Source organism: Centruroides sculpturatus, unplaced genomic scaffold (assembly GCF_000671375.1).
Source record: "Centruroides sculpturatus isolate CEXI.00-Female unplaced genomic scaffold, Cexi_2.0 scaffold924, whole genome shotgun sequence".
Lineage (NCBI taxonomy): Eukaryota > Metazoa > Arthropoda > Arachnida > Scorpiones > Buthidae > Centruroides > Centruroides sculpturatus.
Window position 1 is genome coordinate 324,775 of NW_019385278.1, and position 22,148 is coordinate 346,922.

Below are 22,148 nucleotides of genomic sequence, written 5' to 3' on the forward strand. Positions count from 1 at the left end.
TTGAGAACGTATCATACAGGAACACTTTAAGAGGAAAAAGGGTTGCTTTATTGACTTGGACGGATATGCATTTCGGGCTTAATGCCCCTCTTCAGTCCTATTATTATTACATAATTATCAAATTGGTTACAGGTATCAAAATTTACAGAATTCATGCTCTTAACATTTATTTACGAATTGCTCGAACTGAGTGCAAAGAAGCGAACTCTGTTCGAAATTAGCAATGAATGGAATGTAAGTTAAATATATACGATAGATTTAAATTGTTAATGAGGAGAAGAGATTTTATCCTTAATAATAATTCTTTCGGGGATAACATAATAATTAGTGAAAGCAACATTGTAATAATTGCGGAAGTGATAACATCTGCAACGAAGACTCGAAACAACCTCTCGAAATATTCTAGTTTGTTACCAGACAGAAATTTATGCAGCTCGATAATTTACATAAAGAAATACTTCCTTTTATTTTACACACGTATTAATATTGTTTCGAAAAAGATATATATATATATATATATATAAAGATGAGATTAATGGAATGATTCCTATATATATGTGGATAAAAAAATGTTAATTTTATATATTAGTAAATATTTGTATGTTGTTATTTAATTATACTTTTATATTATTTACTATTAAAAAAATCAATAAGCAAATTATGCATACTTAAGTTGTTATATAGGATCATATATTCGTGTGCATAATTGAAGAAACCGAGCTTCTTATTTATTGTAAACAGGTGTAGTAATGTACATTTTTTTTTATTATTTTGTTGCACTTATTAAAATATATTAGAATATATTGTTAATTAATGGAGATGTTTACGGCAAATCTAGAAAATGCCGATTCCTTATTATTTGTAAAATAATGGTGCTCCGTAGAAATATTATAAAATGGCACATTAGCGAGACGGCTACGCTACCATTGTTATTCATTGTGATATTTGTCACCCGAAACAGTTCAGTCATTTTTGCAGAGCTTAGCCGTCTGACCCGCGTATGCTTTGGCTTTTCTACCGGCGTGTGTGTGTGTGTGTATATATATATATATATGCTCTCACGTTCCGGTAATTTGGTTACTATTTCAACGGTTAAAATTGGTGACAGGCATAGTTTTTGTAAATAGGTTACATCCCTAAAGTTACGCTTTGAAAAAAAATTCACTCTCCGATCTTCTGAGAAGCAAACATGAAAACTGTGTATAAAAAAAGCTTAAAAGTGTCTAGATATATTTCTATGAAAATATAAAATGATTATTGATTGTAAATGTAGATCTAAGTAAGATTGTTTGTCTTCCCTCATAAAAAGTATCACGTTTTCTTTCTTAAGATTGCTAACGAGACGATTACAATTAGTAATTTAAGAATTATTTCATTATTAGAAAGTGTCGGTTCAAACCAATGAATTTTATAATGTATTTTCTTAAGCTATTCCATAACTATTGATATTTTCCACCGGTGTTACGAACAAGATATTAGTACTACGTCGATGTTCGCTTCTGTCGACAGACACGACAATTGCTGATATTGCTTTGATTTTCCAAACAAAATAAATGTTTTTAAAACCGAATCGTTTGTCGTTTTTGAGTCAGTTCGCTTTCCAAACAACTATAATCTCTTCAAAAGCTCTAACACTACGACTACACTAAAGTGGAATAAGTTAATCCAACAAAACACTAATGGAAGGAGAACTTCGTAAATATTATACTGTATGATGATTTTTATGTCAATTCGTTCAAACTAAAACCTCACTAAGGTAGTGAGGATTCAAAGTGTCCGGGTTAGAGAGAGGTGTCCAACTTCTGAAGTTTTACTGTATTATTATTATTTAACTTCTGATTTTTTTTTTAGAGATTGGTGTTGGTTTTAAAACCTGATATTTGATGGCTAGATTGCCGAAACAATTGAGGCATCAAATACCACTGTGGAGACTCGTGATCTAATCCGGATGGTTGAAAAATCCCAGGAATATTTCGTGGGCGGTCTATTACGGATATGTCGGGTTCCCTCTCTCGCCATCCGGTCATCCTCGTAAGCCCGATCAAATCCACGATGTATATGAAAAAAGGCCGCCTTCCCAAGGCAGTAGCGTAGCGTGGTGGGGGCGGCAAAATTTCACAATAAATAATAGTAATGTTTTGTAAGAATTTGAACCATTTTATTTCATATCGTCGTCCACCTACGACTCTGACCGATTGAAATGAGCACGGAATAGTGTTACCTCCATCCTGACAGTCCGGGAATCGACTCGCTGTCCGGGGATATCGTGCGCAACCTGTTGACTTTTTTTTGCTTGTACGAGTTATTCGTATATATATATATATATATATAGGTGTGTATGTATGTATATACTGTACATACAATACCTCCAATATTCAATACAGCTAGGTCACTCGCGTTACTCCTATCCAAGTCTCCCTAGTCGTTAACTTAACTGATTTACAACCAGCATGCACTGCACGTTATTCTTCGCATTGCAAAATGACATACGCATGCGTCAGAAACTTTATTCGAACAAACCACCTGCCGCCCGGGTCAGCGATTTTAATAAGGTGGCAACACTACACAGAATTTTTCATTGCTTATTCTGTGACGAAACTGAATTTTAGTCTTAAATTGAGATACCTAAATAAGGGGGGCCAATTTTCCTCCGCCTCGTGCGGCTGACACCCACGCTACGCCACTGTCCCAAGGACCAGAAAGAGGTAAAGGAAAAAAACATATTTGACAATAAAAATGACAGAATATTAACCTATATATAGATTAATTTTCTGTCATCTATATATATACTAGTAGCCCGGGACGCCCCTAGTGGGCGTTGTTTACAAATTTCCATGAAGCACGGTTCCTTTGACTTTTTTGTTTCTATCAATATGCTCTACAGCTCTGTTAAAGTTCCAATGGTAAGATTAGGTGAAGAGGTGGCGACCCCCCAAACTGTAGCCCCCTGTGCGAACAATAAAGGAAAAGGAACCATACCCCTACTCGCGATCCTTCGCGAGATATAAGCCCCTGAAATAATAAATTCCTATTACAAATATACTGAATTATTTATATTGTTATATTGACCAAATAATAATTTATTGGCCAAATGAATAATAATTCATATTGTTTATTTAAATAAGAATTAAAATTGTTAATTTGCATGTTTGAAATATGACACACGATAGGGGCGCCTCTAGTGTCCGTTATCAAACTGTTACGGGACNAACAATAAGAAAAATAGTGCATGTTTACTTTTTTATAATGCTTAAATAACATTATAAAATTTAGTACTTGATTACTTCTTGTTTTCTCTTTTGTTCTTTGGAAAGAAGTACAGAATTGCTATGCAGAATTTATCATACAGGAACACTTTTTGATCATCAAAAAGTGTTCCTGTATGTAAGTTCCACATAGAAATTTTGTACTTAGTTCAAAGAACATTATAAAAACTTATTATTTTTAACATAAATTTTATAATTAAAAAAAAAAGGCAAAAATGTTTGCCCTCTGTTGTGCTGCTGTGTAAATTTACTTAGTTAACATTAGTGTGTGAAGTATTATCTGCCATTGTTAAAAAATTTTATTTTAAATATTTCTTTTTATATAATTAATTATTATAAAATGGCAAAAAGCTTTGAAAGTAGGGACGAGTTTCATTTAAAAAAATGTAAATGCTAATAACGATTCAGCAGTAGATATACTGTATTTTCTTTAGCTTCACATAAATAAACATGTTTTAAAATGAAGACATTCTTCGATAAAATTATTTTTTAGATCGTCAACGTGTGTTTTACATAATTCTTCAGCATTCTTTCTAATTGTTTTCATTTAAATTTTTTAAATTGACCAAAAAGCCAAATTTTGAGTAAATGTCATCATAGACACACTTTCTCTTTCATACTTCCGATAGAAATTTCTCAATAATAACAATATGTATTTATGCAGAATTCGTCGTACTGTTTTTTTTTTCTTTTGTACAGTACACCTAAAGCGAGAATGAAACTTGAGTTCTGCAGTTTTAAATGTCCGATATTCTGTTGCTTTAGGTTTTATTCAAACCTGAAATCCGCGAGTCTGCAGATTAACTAGACATACCTTGTTTAAATTAATATTTATTAATCAGTGGCGTAGCTACATATTCAGCGCACTGGAGCAAGTCCAATCAGTGCACCCCTTTGTTCTCTGGAAGAGGTTTCACGAAATTTTGTTTTGAACATTCAATTTAAAAACATTTCTCATTATTTCGATTTAAAACCTTACTTAATAACAGTTTATTTCAGATTCGAGGCATTTCAACAATAAGATATTCAATTTAATAAATCTTAATATATAATCGAGATGGATTGATGATGATAATAAGCGCAGAGCCCAAACGGTTAGGAGTTGAAAGTTAAAATTTTGTACACGGTCATGAGAACGTACACTAAGAAGGGGTTTTTCGAAAATCCCCACGCAGGGGAGAGGGTAAGTCTTAACCCGAAGAACTCCGCTTCTAATATACTATTTTGGATGCGGATTTTTGTGTTTTTACTGCGTTTTAATAGGATATGCCACGAGAATGCACAGTAAGAAGGGATTTTTGGGAATTTCTTTGCGAGGGAGAGGGTTACCCCGAACTCGGCTTCTAATGTACTATTTTAGAGACCAATTTTTGCAGAAAATCGAACATATTTTTATACCCTTCTAAAAGTTCTCAACGATATTTAGTGTTCCATCGTATTTAAAGTCGACACGGGGAGAGCGCATAAGTTCGCTTTATTCGAACTCTCCGTCTTAATGTTCGATTTCATGTTCGAATTTATATTTATGAATGATTCTGGAAGATCAAACTTATTTTTGGAATTAAGTAATCCTGAAGAAGAACCCAGATGGGGTTACGAAAACGTTTGTTATTCATCACTTAAAAGTTAATGACACTACGCACCGGTTAGTGGTTGCAGTGAGTCTTAATTGGGGTTTCTCAAACCTAATTAACCCGAGAAGTCCCGCAAATTTCTTAAAAGTTAACTTATTTCCTATTTTGTGTTAAGGTTGAGGAAATTTTGCAAAAAGAAAGTATAATTAACTGATAAACTGTCAGAATACATTTGTATTTATTAATTTTAAACCTACCTATTAGTTTTTAAAATTTTTGTTCGTTATAGAATGTCACAAATGGTCAATAATCAACACGTAGCTTATTTGTGGCAGGACTCTGAAAATTCTTTGTAAGAATCTGTAATATCTGGAATAATTGCGCTTACGCTGTCTTAATTTTTAATCATGCCCGGTAGCTTCGATAACTGCGTAACGCCAGTTTGTGCAAATTGGGCAGGGATACAAACGAGTACGAAGTTTTTCTTCATAAACGTGATTATTAAAGGCGAACGAACTGCCGAATTATTGGGCTATAAGCTCGATGTTTCTATTAAAGCAACCGAGGTAGAAAAATCAAGAATACTAGAGAGCAAAAGAAGTACTACAATCTCGAAAACGAACTAGAAATATTCTAGGCTACGGGCGAAAAAACATATAATATCTGTCTTCTCTTTAAATGCACTAAACACGATTCCACTCGCATCAATTGAGTCGGAAAGAGCATTCTCGGTAGCGGGACTTTTCATTACTAAAATAAGGATCAGATTGAGTGATTGGAGTACCGACCATCTTTGCTTTTTAAAATCTTAATACAAAATATTATAAATTTTTGTTTTATTTAAAAAACGAAAATTACCTTTTAAATTAGAAGTTTGATCAAAGTTCATTTTTTTAAAATTTTCAACTCAATTCAAAGCATTTTATTTTTTATCTTTTTGGTCGTTGCAGTTACAGCAAACTAATAAAATTTTTTTCTATTTGTGAAAATTTCTACATAATTCAAAGGTAAGTTTTAATATATATCCTACACAGCATTATTAATATGATTTTTGAGGTTGCATAACGTATAATTTTTCGTTTTTTAAAGTAATTTAATATCATTTGATTTAAAGGTACAGTAGAGCGTCGTTTATCCGAATCGTCGGTTATCCGAAGGAATTAGTCGACAAATTTAAATTTTCGCCAGTACTGTGGCGCTGTAATCTTTGGCTATGTCTTCGGCTACTCAAATATTTTACGTTTTTGATACTAAATTAACTTCTGAAGTATAATTTTTTTTATTGTTTTTATATTTTTCAATATATTTATTTTGTTTGTACAAAATAAAAAAATAATTTTTAACGATACAATAGTCAATATCAATATCAAAAGCGCTCAGCAACTAAATAAAGAGAAACAAAACACCTTTTTTGCCGAGAAATAAACATAATTTTAAACAACAAACGTTTTCAGCCTAATTGATAGGCCATCTGCAGGTTGAAAACTAAAATGGAACGTAAATGTTCCATGAATAGAACATAAAAATTAAATCAAAAATTTTACAAGAGAAAAAAATAACGGAAGAATATTTAAAAATTAAAATAAAACAATAAAAGAAAAATAACATAAATATTCAATGTATTAATTCTGGTCTTCGTTACAATAGTCTTCGTTAGGCTTAACATCGACGAAAATTTAACGCGAAGCGACACGCAACGGAGAAAAATTTCAACACGGGATAGATTAATATATTTTTTCGTACGTAATCGGTTATCCGAAAAATAAGTTATCCGAACAATTCCAGTCCATAATTGATTCGGATAAACGATGCTCTACTGTATTTGTATATCTTAAAAATAATTAATTCTATTCCGGAAATTCCGGGAAACAGTTCACTTTTTTCCCCGAAATCCCGGGACAAGCAAAAGACCGGGAAATGAGAAACCCTATTATTATCCCTTAATTAATTATCGTTATTCCAGTGTGGTAAGTAGATATCTAAAAATTCTCTAATTAGTTTCGGAAGAGAGGGGACCTAATTCTTGCACCCGGTGAAAACATTACTTGTTTTCACCGGGCTATAATCTAATAATAATCTTTGCTATCGTTACTTTTTGCCCGAGCAACGCCGGGCTCGTCTGCTAATTTTAATATAATTTATATGCATTTTTTTGTAGTTATACATATATGTTGAAAATCGTTTACAACAGCGCTGTCCAACTGGCGGCCCGCGGGCCGTATACGGCCCGCGGGCCGCCAGTTGGACAGCGCTGGTTTACAACATCAACCAAAAAAATCCCCATTCGATTCTGCATACGCGTATGCAGAATCGAATGGGGATTTATGCATATATGAACATAGATGACATCCAAATCATGGTTCTGAGAATACGAGCTTTGTGTACAGTACTATACGACATTGCATTTTGCTAGATGGCAGATTTGTGTAAATGTCTATCTCGTCTTCCTTTCAAATGTGTACTGAAATTCAAAGTAGTTAGCCAGCGGAAACGTGATTTTTGGCCTCGTCATTTAATTGGTGGCCAGAAACAGCAAGACCTCATGGCCGATGCTTTCAGTCACTTTGATGAAAGTTCCGATTGCGAGATATTGCACAAGATAAAAAGAAACAATTATATTGTACTAGCTTACCCGTCGCGCATTGCTGCGATCTCAGAAGAAAGGAAATTCAAGCAAACTCGTTACGATAAAATTAAATTTACATTTTATTATTTTTATTGAAACTTATTATTATTATTCATTTTCATCGGTAAAACATTTCAAAGTGTCGTTTCAATTCTATTTATTTATTGGAGTGCTTGTGGATACANATGAATATGAAATATATAACAATTAAATGGATTTTTACAAGGAATAGTTGGGGGTATTTATTTATATATATTTATTTATAATTGTAAATTGTATAATTCTGTACACAAAAGAAATTATTTATAAGCATATAAAGGCACACGGAAACGGGTCTACTGACAAAGAATACAAAAGCAAAATGTGGAAGATAAAATGGAACATTTAACAATACTTAATAAAATACATTTGAAAGTATAAGTACATTGTACAATAATTTCATTCAATATTTACATAGAATAAATACAAATACGTAATATATATGTATATATGTGATACGGTAAAGGTTTTCGTTCTTTATATATATGCATGATATGATAATTAGGTTGTACTGTACATTGCCATCGTAGTGGATCTTTCAGGTGGACTCGTCTTGCACAGTCCGCATTGTTATTGTTTGAAAACGTCACTGTAAATAAATATTTTAAAATAACGGAAACACTCATCAGAATTATTTGTGTGCAAATACATAGAAAATCAAACAAGGATTTCTTCAAGAACACCGTCCGGATGTTTATAAATTAAGCCAGAGTTGAAATATTGATCGGGAGATGTTTTTAATTAAATTTATAATTTCCTGTCTTATTTGACGATATTTACTAAATTTTGGATGTGTTTGATTTTCTGCCACTTGAAAACATTCTACCAAACGGAACATTTCTTTATCGGATTCATTCTACTGCCCGGAACGCAGTCGTAAGCTTTTGCAAAATCAAAAGAATTTGAGAGTGGACCTATAACCCTGCGTAAATAAAATAATTAGCAAAATTGATGAGCGTTGCGAGAAAACGATATTCTTTAGTACCTGATTGGACCAGGGCTGTGAACCGAAGAACTTATTTTATTCTTGGCTTCTTCCGGTCTCATCGATCCACACCAGATCTGTTTTTAAAAGACGTCTTTTGTTATTCAACTAAATGAATTTGGCAGTTAAGATGACAAACAGTTCAAACCTGTGCGTAGTTAAGGAAAAATAACTGATCGTGTGTTAGATTTAAACCCGGTAGGCTTAATTCTTCTCCTTCTCTGCTCACCCATTTTTTGTACGCCTGTGTTAAGTAAAAGAAAGCGAGAAAATATATTGCAGAAAGGAAAATGTTTACAGTATTACGTTCTACTTACTCTGTAGGCTTGTTTCAGTCCTCCGTTATCGGCTATGTTTTCGCCTTGAGTCATTTTCCCATTTACCTGTAAGAAAATCTATCTGTTAGCGATGTAACTGTCGATACGTCCGATTTAATGCATTGTTATAGATACATTTAAATTTGTGTCTTCTAGAACGTAGCTGGAATACTGATCGATGATGCATTGAGTTCTCTCTCGGAATCTGTTAATGGTTGCGTTATTCCACCACTGCTTTAAATTTCCGTCTTTGTCGAATTGCCGACCTGGAAATAGGATTTGTGATAGTTAGCACCTCCATTTAATTAATGCAATACCTGTCACGTATAGTAAATGTCTACACCAAGTTTATTTGGTAGTCTTTACCTTTGTCGTCAAATCCGTGGGTAATTTCGTGTCCGATAACCACTCCGATTCCTCCATAATTCAGTGATCTAAACGAGTCACAAATAAGACAATGTTTCTCTTTGAGATTTAACTGAGAATATTGAAATTAATAATACAATACAAATCTTTATCGACGACCCGGTTGGATGTGACGGTTAATTAATGTCTTTCTCATATATCTTACTTGTAATAACCATATAAATTCGTACATAAAATTCTTGAATTTTTTATTATGTAGATATGTAATGTGAAGTCAGAAAATTTCAAGTTAAACAGTTTAATGAAATATTTAATGCTTTCAGTCACTTTGATGAAAGTTCCGATTGCGAGATATTGCACAAGATAAAAAGAAACAATATATATAGATAATGTGATTAGTAATGTGTTTTGATATTATTCAAACAAAGCGTTATTGTTTGCAACACAAAATTTATTATTTATACAAAGTAAAACTTTAACAATGAACATAGAATTCCATGACTTAACGACTAATTTTTGATTTGTACTCTTTTAACATAGACATAAATTGAAATAGTAAAAAAAGACATCAGAAGTATAGAAATCAAATTACATTTGTTTATAATTTAAATAAAATTTTGTTTATCTGATATTTTGATGGAAATATGTTAAAAAATATATACATGCCGTAACCACATAACTCAACATAGACAAAGTTTTTATAAGTAAAATTATATATATGAAATTCCTGATACATATGTACATCTAGATGAATATGAAATATATAACAATTAAATGGATTTTTACAAGGAATAGTTGGGGGTATTTATTTATATATATTTATTTATAATTGTAAATTGTATAATTCTGTACACAAAAGAAATTATTTATAAGCATATAAAGGCACACGGAAACGGGTCTACTGACAAAGAATACAAAAGCAAAATGTGGAAGATAAAATGGAACATTTAACAATACTTAATAAAATACATTTGAAAGTATAAGTACATTGTACAATAATTTCATTCAATATTTACATAGAATAAATACAAATACGTAATATATATGTATATATGTGATACGGTAAAGGTTTTCGTTCTTTATATATATGCATGATATGATAATTAGGTTGTACTGTACATTGCCATCGTAGTGGATCTTTCAGGTGGACTCGTCTTGCACAGTCCGCATTGTTATTGTTTGAAAACGTCACTGTAAATAAATATTTTAAAATAACGGAAACACTCATCAGAATTATTTGTGTGCAAATACATAGAAAATCAAACAAGGATTTCTTCAAGAACACCGTCCGGATGTTTATAAATTAAGCCAGAGTTGAAATATTGATCGGGAGATGTTTTTAATTAAATTTATAATTTCCTGTCTTATTTGACGATATTTACTAAATTTTGGATGTGTTTGATTTTCTGCCACTTGAAAACATTCTACCAAACGGAACATTTCTTTATCGGATTCATTCTACTGCCCGGAACGCAGTCGTAAGCTTTTGCAAAATCAAAAGAATTTGAGAGTGGACCTATAACCCTGCGTAAATAAAATAATTAGCAAAATTGATGAGCGTTGCGAGAAAACGATATTCTTTAGTACCTGATTGGACCAGGGCTGTGAACCGAAGAACTTATTTTATTCTTGGCTTCTTCCGGTCTCATCGATCCACACCAGATCTGTTTTTAAAAGACGTCTTTTGTTATTCAACTAAATGAATTTGGCAGTTAAGATGACAAACAGTTCAAACCTGTGCGTAGTTAAGGAAAAATAACTGATCGTGTGTTAGATTTAAACCCGGTAGGCTTAATTCTTCTCCTTCTCTGCTCACCCATTTTTTGTACGCCTGTGTTAAGTAAAAGAAAGCGAGAAAATATATTGCAGAAAGGAAAATGTTTACAGTATTACGTTCTACTTACTCTGTAGGCTTGTTTCAGTCCTCCGTTATCGGCTATGTTTTCGCCTTGAGTCATTTTCCCATTTACCTGTAAGAAAATCTATCTGTTAGCGATGTAACTGTCGATACGTCCGATTTAATGCATTGTTATAGATACATTTAAATTTGTGTCTTCTAGAACGTAGCTGGAATACTGATCGATGATGCATTGAGTTCTCTCTCGGAATCTGTTAATGGTTGCGTTATTCCACCACTGCTTTAAATTTCCGTCTTTGTCGAATTGCCGACCTGGAAATAGGATTTGTGATAGTTAGCATCTCCATTTAATTAATGCAATACCTGTCACGTATAGTAAATGTCTACACCAAGTTTATTTGGTAGTCTTTACCTTTGTCGTCAAATCCGTGGGTAATTTCGTGTCCGATAACCACTCCGATTCCTCCATAATTCAGTGATCTAAACGAGTCACAAATAAGACAATGTTTCTCTTTGAGATTTAACTGAGAATATTGAAATTAATAATACAATACAAATCTTTATCGACGACCCGGTTGGATGTGACGGTTAATTAATGTCTTTCTCATATATCTTACTTGTAATAACCATATAAATTCGTACATAAAATTCTTGAATTTTTTATTATGTAGATATGTAATGTGAAGTCAGAAAATTTCAAGTTAAACAGTTTAATGAAATATTTACATTTGTTGATAGAGTAACAAGCGTGATATTCTGATTCCGAAACATCAAAAATATTTGGGAAATATTTTATTCTTGTTCACTGAAGATTATGAGACAGAGAATTCCCTTCTCCAAATGGCTATTGTGCTTGCCAATGAGCAACTTTTAGTGATCGTGAGCAGAATTGTAATTCTTCTGGGTTATGTGAAATATTCGAAACTGCAGATGTTAGAGGTTTTTCCTTTTTGGCTTGCTTATTGCATTTTTTTAAAATAGATTTTCCACGAATATGTGTTGCCAACTTTTTGTACACTATTCCCCAAGGACACAATGATACAATGTGGTTTGCTCTTAAACGTGTTTATGCATATACTAATGAGTCGATACTTTTTCCCAATAACTAGAAAGGAGAGAGCAGCAGACCGAACTGGTTTTCGAAATCAATAAAAAGGATTGCAGAATTAATGGGCAACGGAACATGCGGATGATCTCCAAGGGGAGAATTTCGGAAGAACTTTCTACGGGAAACTGGCTCATATTTAGGTGTTAGAAACGTGCAGAAGACCGGGAAAACTTCACGTGTAAACGCGTGACCGCGTTCGGTGGTTTTATCCACTCGGTCACTAGTGTTTGTCTTTTATATATTATAAGAGTTGTATCTTCAATCTCTGTCGAAGGAGACTTGGATTCGGTATACAAAGGGCAAGAAATGGAGTTGTATAGAATGTGTTGGACTTACTCGACACGCAAAACGTTTGTGATTATGCAACGAGTAGATATTTTCGCCTACTACGTCATTTTGCTACAAGTACGCGGCAAAATGACACACCGAGATGGTTTATGTTTTTATTTTTATAATTTCTTTAAACAAAATCCTAGTCTGGAAAGTGCCATTCATTACAGCACGTCCTCGTTTGCGTATATGAAATAAATTCTTTCTGAAACCACATTTGTGTGCGTATTGCTTGTTTGCTAGGGTACGTCACTTTGGGTTTACTCCCCTCAGATCTATAAATAGGCGCGGTATTATTACGAACACCTCCGACTTTATCGTTTTAATNAATTTCCTATCAAAGTATAAACTTCCTTTGTAATTATGTTAATTATAAGATAACAATTATAGTCAATGAATAAAGATATTGTCGCGGCATTTTTATTTTACTATATTTATGTTTGAAAGTTATTTTGCATATATAATTCTTAGAAATTAAGTAGAACGATGCTCAATAATTATCAAAACTGGAATGACTTTTTAAGTGCACGTTTGCGTGTTTCAATAAATGTGGAGGAAAATATTTGCTCAGTTAAAGTTAGAAGAGCGGTTGCTCATTTTAATTCGGCTTATCGAACAGTTGCCGTTTTTGGATCAATATAGCTACGCGTGTGGAAGCTTCGGTTCAATCCGAGTAAAATTAACTCGTTATTAAAGGTTTACTATCGATTCGCCACCAAGTGTAAAGATCAAAATGGATCTCGATCGAGTCATCCACAAAGAAATAGATCGTAAGAGCAAAGTTTCAGAAATCTATTTTTACGATTTCTTATTTATTATTTTATAATTATTATATAATATTTCTTATCTTTCTTATTTGTAATAGTAATAATAATAATGATAATGGCGTAGCATAATTCGTGACAAAGTGAACGCTCGTCACGTACAAAATCGGCATTTAAAATTCGTCCGAGAGAGAATAAAGTTGAAAGAAGCTGGAAAGTTTCTGGTTATACAAGTCGACCCCCCTATAACACTGTTGATAATTCCGTTTTATATGAATTCCATGTTGTACGNATATGAAATATATAACAATTAAATGGATTTTTACAAGGAATAGTTGGGGGTATTTATTTATATATATTTATTTATAATTGTAAATTGTATAATTCTGTACACAAAAGAAATTATTTATAAGCATATAAAGGCACACGGAAACGGGTCTACTGACAAAGAATACAAAAGCAAAATGTGGAAGATAAAATGGAACATTTAACAATACTTAATAAAATACATTTGAAAGTATAAGTACATTGTACAATAATTTCATTCAATATTTACATAGAATAAATACAAATACGTAATATATATGTATATATGTGATACGGTAAAGGTTTTCGTTCTTTATATATATGCATGATATGATAATTAGGTTGTACTGTACATTGCCATCGTAGTGGATCTTTCAGGTGGACTCGTCTTGCACAGTCCGCATTGTTATTGTTTGAAAACGTCACTGTAAATAAATATTTTAAAATAACGGAAACACTCATCAGAATTATTTGTGTGCAAATACATAGAAAATCAAACAAGGATTTCTTCAAGAACACCGTCCGGATGTTTATAAATTAAGCCAGAGTTGAAATATTGATCGGGAGATGTTTTTAATTAAATTTATAATTTCCTGTCTTATTTGACGATATTTACTAAATTTTGGATGTGTTTGATTTTCTGCCACTTGAAAACATTCTACCAAACGGAACATTTCTTTATCGGATTCATTCTACTGCCCGGAACGCAGTCGTAAGCTTTTGCAAAATCAAAAGAATTTGAGAGTGGACCTATAACCCTGCGTAAATAAAATAATTAGCAAAATTGATGAGCGTTGCGAGAAAACGATATTCTTTAGTACCTGATTGGACCAGGGCTGTGAACCGAAGAACTTATTTTATTCTTGGCTTCTTCCGGTCTCATCGATCCACACCAGATCTGTTTTTAAAAGACGTCTTTTGTTATTCAACTAAATGAATTTGGCAGTTAAGATGACAAACAGTTCAAACCTGTGCGTAGTTAAGGAAAAATAACTGATCGTGTGTTAGATTTAAACCCGGTAGGCTTAATTCTTCTCCTTCTCTGCTCACCCATTTTTTGTACGCCTGTGTTAAGTAAAAGAAAGCGAGAAAATATATTGCAGAAAGGAAAATGTTTACAGTATTACGTTCTACTTACTCTGTAGGCTTGTTTCAGTCCTCCGTTATCGGCTATGTTTTCGCCTTGAGTCATTTTCCCATTTACCTGTAAGAAAATCTATCTGTTAGCGATGTAACTGTCGATACGTCCGATTTAATGCATTGTTATAGATACATTTAAATTTGTGTCTTCTAGAACGTAGCTGGAATACTGATCGATGATGCATTGAGTTCTCTCTCGGAATCTGTTAATGGTTGCGTTATTCCACCACTGCTTTAAATTTCCGTCTTTGTCGAATTGCCGACCTGGAAATAGGATTTGTGATAGTTAGCACCTCCATTTAATTAATGCAATACCTGTCACGTATAGTAAATGTCTACACCAAGTTTATTTGGTAGTCTTTACCTTTGTCGTCAAATCCGTGGGTAATTTCGTGTCCGATAACCACTCCGATTCCTCCATAATTCAGTGATCTAAACGAGTCACAAATAAGACAATGTTTCTCTTTGAGATTTAACTGAGAATATTGAAATTAATAATACAATACAAATCTTTATCGACGACCCGGTTGGATGTGACGGTTAATTAATGTCTTTCTCATATATCTTACTTGTAATAACCATATAAATTCGTACATAAAATTCTTGAATTTTTTATTATGTAGATATGTAATGTGAAGTCAGAAAATTTCAAGTTAAACAGTTTAATGAAATATTTACATTTGTTGATAGAGTAACAAGCGTGATATTCTGATTCCGAAACATCAAAAATATTTGGGAAATATTTTATTCTTGTTCACTGAAGATTATGAGACAGAGAATTCCCTTCTCCAAATGGCTATTGTGCTTGCCAATGAGCAACTTTTAGTGATCGTGAGCAGAATTGTAATTCTTCTGGGTTATGTGAAATATTCGAAACTGCAGATGTTAGAGGTTTTTCCTTTTTGGCTTGCTTATTGCATTTTTTTAAAATAGATTTTCCACGAATATGTGTTGCCAACTTTTTGTACACTATTCCCCCAAGGACACAATGATACAATGTGGTTTGCTCTTAAACGTGTTTATGCATATACTAATGAGTCGATACTTTTTCCCAATAACTAGAAAGGAGAGAGCAGCAGACCGAACTGGTTTTCGAAATCAATAAAAAGGATTGCAGAATTAATGGGCAACGGAACATGCGGATGATCTCCAAGGGGAGAATTTCGGAAGAACTTTCTACGGGAAACTGGCTCATATTTAGGTGTTAGAAACGTGCAGAAGACCGGGAAAACTTCACGTGTAAACGCGTGACCGCGTTCGGTGGTTTTATCCACTCGGTCACTAGTGTTTGTCTTTTATATATTATAAGAGTTGTATCTTCAATCTCTGTCGAAGGAGACTTGGATTCGGTATACAAAGGGCAAGAAATGGAGTTGTATAGAATGTGTTGGACTTACTCGACACGCAAAACGTTTGTGATTATGCAACGAGTAGATATTTTCGCCTACTACGTCATTTTGCTACAAGTACGCGGCAAAATGACACACCGAGATGGTTTATGTTTTTATTTTTATAATTTCTTTAAACAAAATCCTAGTCTGGAAAGTGCCATTCATTACAGCACGTCTTCGTTTGCGTATATGAAATAAATTCTTTCTGAAACCACATTTGTGTGCGTATTGCTTGTTTGCTAGGGTACGTCACTTTGGGTTTACTCCCCTCAGATCTATAAATAGGCGCGGTATTATTACGAACACCTCCGACTTTATCGTTTTAATTTTATCGGTTTTTTAAGTAAAATGAATGGTTTTCAACACATTATTTTTAATTTACTTTGTTAAAAATACACTTGCGCTTTTTGAAGATGCGAGTAAGAAGGGTTAAATGCACAATAAAAACTTAAGACGTAAACACAACACAGAGAACAATACGACTAGTATTTTTCTCTTTTCCCGCCAGCACTATTAGCTACAGTTTTACGTGTAAAAAAATAACGGTTGCATTAATTTACACGATAAAAGCGAAAGCATGGGCCCATGTTACATATACTGCATAAAGGCACTACCGAATAAGCAGCTGGCTTTTATATTTTTTGACGACTTTCCAGAGAAGATTGGTATTTTATTTTCGAATACGAATGCACTAAATGAACAGTTCTTTACTTTTTGGTTACTAACAGGCTACAAATTCGCGCGATAGGAATTTTGTACACTATAAAATTTGTATCCATTGATGACGTTCAGTAACAAAAAGTTTTTCGTTCCATACGATACGTCAACGATTTCTAAATAGAGAAGTGCCAACTCGCGTACCAATAATCAGCTTATCTTCTACGCTCGACCTTTTTTACAGTATCGATATGATAAAATCGATTGATTTAACACACTATTATTTATAAAAGTTAACGTATGAAAATTTACTTTGGGAAGTATTGGCTGTAAAATAACGGTTGTAAAATTCCAGCCGGAAAAACGATATCGTTCTTGTTTGGATCGTAAAACGCATTGACTACTGCTGGCTCCGTGGTCCATCTGCAAAAATTAAATATATAATTCCCATTACGTCGAATTAGTTCGAAATCGAAAAGGAATGCTAAGGCCCACCTGTCTTTGTTAACCGGCTGACGTAATTTTAATAAATTCTTCGATGCTTCGAATTTTAAAACATTGAAGAGATTTATCAGAAAATATTGTTCGTGGATGATTAGCTGCGGGAAGAAAGCCTTTAGTTCCCTTTAATCTTACGTATGAACCGTGAAAAGGGGGATACTTACCGCATCGTATTCTTTCGATAATTCCACAGGACTGGTTAATAAATCCGGATAACCGATTCTCTCGTTCATGGCGTTGGCCTAAACACACGTAATTAATATTTAAATACCCAAGTTATTTGTTCTATTGTGGATGTACGAGTGGATCGAAACAACATCCAAATGTATTTTAAGACTTCAAATATGCAAATTGCGTATGGACGAACAGATTAAATTAAATTAATATAAGAAAAACGTATATAATAAGGGAAGGGGTCAAGTAGAAATTGACCTTTTCTTTAGCCACCGCCCTGGTTTCGACGTCCATCCAATAATTTTCTTCCAGTAATTCGTTGAATGCTTCTCTGATGTTATGAATCATCTCGAGTGCCTGACGTAAAATTCTGGCGTTAATAAGCGTCGGAATTCTTTACGTCTTTCAAAAAGAATCTTACCGTTTCTTTGCTTTTGGGATCGAAATTATCCCTGATGAAGAGCGCCCCCACGGCCATGCCCATTCTTTTGTTCACCAAATCGACGCAATGTGTCCATCTGGCCCTATCCGCGGACACTCCGTATAATATTTCTCGAAATTCCGACCGTTTTTGGGCGTATTCTCCCACCAGAAATGGCAAAATCTGTTTCACCAGCCTCCAGATTGAATAGTTATGAATTGTTCTGTCGGTAAGGTCAAAATCTGTCAAACGATATTTACGAAAAATAGACATAAAGCCATCATACATACCTCTGATGCGTCTCTCTCAATATATTCCTCAGCTCTTTTAAATAAGGCAAAGCGTACAGAACGATTGGTTCTTCTTCTGTTATTGTCGTCGGTAGTAAGACGTTCAGGTAATCCAGCCAATCAAACTAAAAAGAATTTAACTTATAGCTTCCATTTAATGAACCGTGGTATAATTTTAATAATCTGGCAGCCTGATCTTCAAAATTAGACGAGTTTATTAACAGAAGGAAAGAGGTTTCGGTTTATTGTGTAGGTTAGGTTAGTAATTTTTAGTACGGGAATTATATCTAAATTTACTAGAAATTTTCTGCTTATGTGTGTTTTCTTACGGTCCCTTTCTATACGCTTTTCGCTTACCTCGGGAATTATTTCTTTTAATTCGTAAAGTGGCATTTTGTTATATATTGCTCCGGTATCGTGACGATCCGCTTCTGGTGTGGAAGCCTGTTGAAAGTAAAAAATAAAAGAAAAATATGTTAATAATTAGCATATAATAATCACTGGCATTTTCTGTAATAATTAATATTGTAATAACATTATAGAGGAGACATTGATGTAACACATGAAATTACATCGCCTGTCACACGAGTTTTCCTCCAATAGAAATAAGCGAATCAAAATCAATGGAATGTCTGTTTTAAGATAAAAAAGGTGTTTAGTTTCTAAATGGCGATCTTTTACTTATAATTTATTCTCATTCCGGTTTTCACGAACAATTAGAGAATACTTCACGTGGGTATTGAAGATTCTAGTATTTTAGAAATGTGGGAATGAGAAATTTCATAGCGAATTTACATCTTTTCTGATGCTGTTCGAAAATCCAGAACAGCAAACATTATTTTGGATAGCTTTTTATTGTAAATTCAATGAAAAAATACATCTAAGAGAAACTAATTTAATCCGCAGGAAAATGATGTGTTAAATGATTCTGTTATCCGATGTTGAATTATGCACGAAACACGGTTTTATCAGAGAAGTGTATCGTCGTAAGAAAGGCAGATAAACAATTACAGAATGATATTAGCTTAAAACTAATCTTTAATGTCACAAATAAGTATTTTCGGTAATTACGGGCACTAATTGTCAGAAAGATCATTAGCTTAATTTCTAGAGGTAACATTAACACTGTTCCAATTGTAAGCAGATTAATTTGTTTCGATTTTTCTGTCATCTAGATTAGAGCATCAGACAGAAAAGATGGTTTTATTCGTATACGGCAACGCGACACACGGAAGATCTGTCGAGGGGAGAATGTATGTTTGTTTGCAAAGTTATGGCAACGCAACACTTGGGCGATCTGCCTACAGGGAATGCCTTCCGGGAGATCTTTTTAAGGGAAACTGGCCCCTATTTAAGCGTTACAGACGTGGAGAAAACCAGGAAAACTCCACGTAGCCAGCCCATTAATTAGGTGAAGTGAGAACCCAAGACTTGGGTTCTCACCTTACCTAATTACCAGTATTCTTTAGATTTATCCACTCGGATACTGATGGGCGCGAGAGGAAAGATGGAGCCCGGCCATTCACAAATGTAGAACTTTACTTCTTCTCCGAAAGCCATAAAATATATAAAATAAAATCAAATAAAAACAAACAACAGATTTTTCACTATTTATCAAAGTTAATTGTAATTTATGTCATCATATCGTGTTTTTGTATAAAAAATATTTAATTTGAGAGCCCATCTGTGTCAGGCACCCAAATCAAATGCCCCACTAACCTGTATGGACTTGATCTAGATTGCAATGCTTTTACTATTCTGTATACGAAGAGATCATCCAGCACAGGCCCGAAAGACCCACGCTGTCGTGATTTACCGGAGGTCGAATGCCGGGTGGAATGACATATCCGAATTTTATTACATTATCTAAAAATCTATGGCGATTATCTCAGCTTCCACATTACAAAGCATCTCACGGGGTAGTATGTTTTAACGAATTATCGGGACAGGCAATAATTGAAAAGTGTACTATTGTCTTTTACATGGCGTTGCCTAATAAGTTCAAATGCTTTGAAGTATTTCTTTTCTTTTCGATACAAAGTACGGGTCGAAGATTTTTTGGGAATGGTCTATTCGAATAGGTGGATTTCGTCCCTCATCACTCAACTGAACTCGTAATGGGATTACCACATTTCCTATTTTAAACGTAAACAATTTTTCTAAATATAAGTATTTGGGAAAACTCCCGAAAATTTTATTTTACGATTTCCTTTCCTTCCCAACGAATTTAATAATGGATCGTATTAAACAATTTCGTAATTTAATTGTTTAATGCAAAAATTAAGTAAAAACGTGAAATTTTGTAAATAAATACCATTTAGTAAATTTAGCAATTAAATATAAACGATTTTAAGTTAATAATTTTTCGATTATTCTATTATTAAAAAATGAAATATTTTTTTCGAAGACGAGAACGTTTTCTTATGGGGGCGCCACTAGACGATTCCGTGTTCGTCTGCTTTCGAATTTTCGAACAGTTTTAACGTAGCGTTACTCCAAACGGAATATAATTTACGATTTCCGGTAAGTTGCGAGTCCTTGTTTTAAATGTTTTTATAGAAGAGATTAAGTACGCTTTAGTCTGTCGCGAATTGTAGTTGTAAATTTATACAGACGTCAAGTATAATTTTAAGTTAATGTATACCTAGGTAACTAAAATGGCGGCGCTTCGGTTAGTTTATGTTAGGTTAGTTTAATTATACTTTTAGTAGACGTGTAAATGCTTCATTAAGTCTGACCTCTGGCAAAATATGACACGTGACCACACTCTATTTCCCTGACCTTTCACAAACAAAATCAAAATTTTAATAGCATCAATGCCCCTTATATACAAACTACCGTGCCAAATTTTGTTTCTTAATCATTATCCCGATTACGACTCGATTGCTAAAGGAAAAGTATGATGTACTGTACAGTACAGGGGCAAGGCATTACTAATTTGAGGTTGCCAGCATATATTTTAAATTAAATAAATTAAAAAAAATATGATTAATCACGTAGACATTCGATCCACTTCGAATGTGCTTGGAGTGATTTTAATTTAGCCACCAGTATCTTCGCCAGCTTCGACTATCTTAGGCGATGCGAAATCAATTTAGAAAATTAATTAACATTTCGTCGGAATCTTCGTTCGATCAAATTATCCCAGTTTTACATTTACGGTTAGATTCAGATTTCTATCAAGATGGAGTAGCTTTTCGTTTCAACGATTAACAAATAGCCTAATTCTAGTATTAAAATGTTTTTTATATTAATTAATGATCGTAACTTTACATTCCAAAAGATGGCGACACAGTCGACAGTAGACTTTAATAATTAGTCAATTTGAATTGGATTAATTAAATTTTTATAAGCGAAAAAATATTAGAAGCAGTAATTAGAATAAATAATTCTTACGTAATATACGAGTCGGTTATATCACTCCGGACATCGAAGTGAAAATTGTTCAGCGGTGATTTTTATTATTTACCGAAAGTAAATTATATAAACTTAAACATTGTAAAAATGTGACAAAATTGAAAATACAGTAGAGCGTCGATTATCCGAAAGTCAATCATCCGAAACGTCAATTATCCGAAAGAATTCCAGTCGGCAAATTTAAATTTTTGCCAGTGCTGTGGCGCTGCAATCTTTGGCTATGTCTTGGGCTACTCAAATATTTTACGTTTTCGATACTAAATTAACTTCGGAAGTATAATTTTTTATTGTTTTTATATTTTTCAATACAGTAGATCCCCTATAAGACGGTAGATACGTTCCGTTCTTTATGAATCAATTTTGTAGGAATCATAGTTTACGGACTACGGCTGTTTGAAAGGTTTTCTTTCATAAAATTAATCGATTCTAGACTAATTCGACTCAACATTTCCAAAATACGTATATTTNAAAAATGTCAAGATGGGATAAATTAATATATTTTTTCGTACATAATCGGTTATCCGAAACATCGATCTTCCGAACAACTCCAGTCCCCAATTGATTCGGATAATCGACGCTCTACTGTAATGATTAACATATTAAAATATTTTAATAAGA

General features: G+C 33.3%; 3 protein-coding genes across 6 annotated transcripts; all 3 read right to left on the reverse strand.

Annotated features, from left to right (window-relative positions):
* Nucleotides 1-7,683: 7,683 nt before the first annotated feature.
* LOC111637102 (neprilysin-1-like) lies at nt 7,684-9,405 on the reverse strand. The gene is made up of 8 exons (XM_023382520.1): nt 9,379-9,405; nt 9,174-9,285; nt 8,943-9,073; nt 8,808-8,873; nt 8,639-8,734; nt 8,491-8,567; nt 8,332-8,427; nt 7,684-8,094 (listed from the first exon to the last, which is right to left on the reverse strand). Exons 1-8 carry the CDS (start codon nt 9,403-9,405, stop codon nt 8,076-8,078), a joined length of 624 nt encoding a protein of 207 aa, XP_023238288.1. The 3' UTR covers nt 7,684-8,075.
* A 212-nt stretch (nt 9,406-9,617) lies between these two features.
* Nucleotides 9,618-11,675, reverse strand: LOC111637103 (neprilysin-1-like). The gene is made up of 8 exons (XM_023382521.1): nt 11,649-11,675; nt 11,444-11,555; nt 11,213-11,343; nt 11,078-11,143; nt 10,909-11,004; nt 10,761-10,837; nt 10,602-10,697; nt 9,618-10,364 (listed from the first exon to the last, which is right to left on the reverse strand). Exons 1-8 carry the CDS (start codon nt 11,673-11,675, stop codon nt 10,346-10,348), a joined length of 624 nt encoding a protein of 207 aa, XP_023238289.1. The 3' UTR covers nt 9,618-10,345.
* A 1,884-nt stretch (nt 11,676-13,559) lies between these two features.
* On the reverse strand, nt 13,560-21,594 carry LOC111637106 (neprilysin-1-like). 4 transcript variants are annotated; one of them, XM_023382525.1, is made up of 15 exons: nt 21,510-21,594; nt 18,471-18,557; nt 18,114-18,238; nt 17,824-18,046; nt 17,661-17,759; nt 17,393-17,470; nt 17,223-17,326; nt 17,040-17,150; nt 15,044-15,111; nt 14,813-14,943; nt 14,678-14,743; nt 14,509-14,604; nt 14,361-14,437; nt 14,202-14,297; nt 13,560-13,964 (listed from the first exon to the last, which is right to left on the reverse strand). In XM_023382525.1, the coding sequence occupies exons 2-15, from the start codon at nt 18,504-18,506 to the stop codon at nt 13,946-13,948; spliced, it is 1,329 nt and encodes a 442-aa protein (XP_023238293.1). In that variant the 5' UTR covers nt 18,507-18,557; nt 21,510-21,594; the 3' UTR covers nt 13,560-13,945. The 4 variants fall into 4 exon arrangements, with proteins under 4 accessions (XP_023238293.1, XP_023238294.1, XP_023238292.1 ...); XM_023382526.1 differs by lacking the exon at nt 21,510-21,594 and adding an exon at nt 19,833-19,875; XM_023382524.1 differs by lacking the exon at nt 21,510-21,594 and adding an exon at nt 18,649-18,702.
* Between the last annotated feature and the right edge of the window lie 554 nt (nt 21,595-22,148).

Bases quoted from the DNA above. Each gene is read 5' to 3' on its own strand.
- LOC111637103 (XM_023382521.1), bottom strand. From the start codon at position 11,675: ATGTACGAATTTATATGGTTATTACAA. The intron at 11,556-11,648 runs GTAAGATATATG...CAATATTCTCAG, and splicing joins AATTTATATGGTTATTACAA to TTAAATCTCAAAGAGAAACA. The intron at 11,344-11,443 runs GTAAAGACTACC...TCCTATTTCCAG, and splicing joins CCACGGATTTGACGACAAAG to GTCGGCAATTCGACAAAGAC.
- LOC111637102 (XM_023382520.1), bottom strand. From the start codon at position 9,405: ATGTACGAATTTATATGGTTATTACAA. The intron at 8,735-8,807 runs GTAAGTAGAACG...TACTTAACACAG, and splicing joins GACTGAAACAAGCCTACAGA to GCGTACAAAAAATGGGTGAG. The intron at 8,428-8,490 runs GTACTAAAGAAT...TTATTTACGCAG, and splicing joins CACAGCCCTGGTCCAATCAG to GGTTATAGGTCCACTCTCAA.
- LOC111637106 (XM_023382525.1), bottom strand. From the start codon at position 18,506: ATGCCACTTTACGAATTAAAAGAAATAATTCCCGAG. The intron at 18,239-18,470 runs GTAAGCGAAAAG...AATTCTTTTTAG, and splicing joins TAAAAGAAATAATTCCCGAG to TTTGATTGGCTGGATTACCT. The intron at 18,047-18,113 runs GTATGTATGATG...CCTTACCGACAG, and splicing joins TTGAGAGAGACGCATCAGAG to AACAATTCATAACTATTCAA.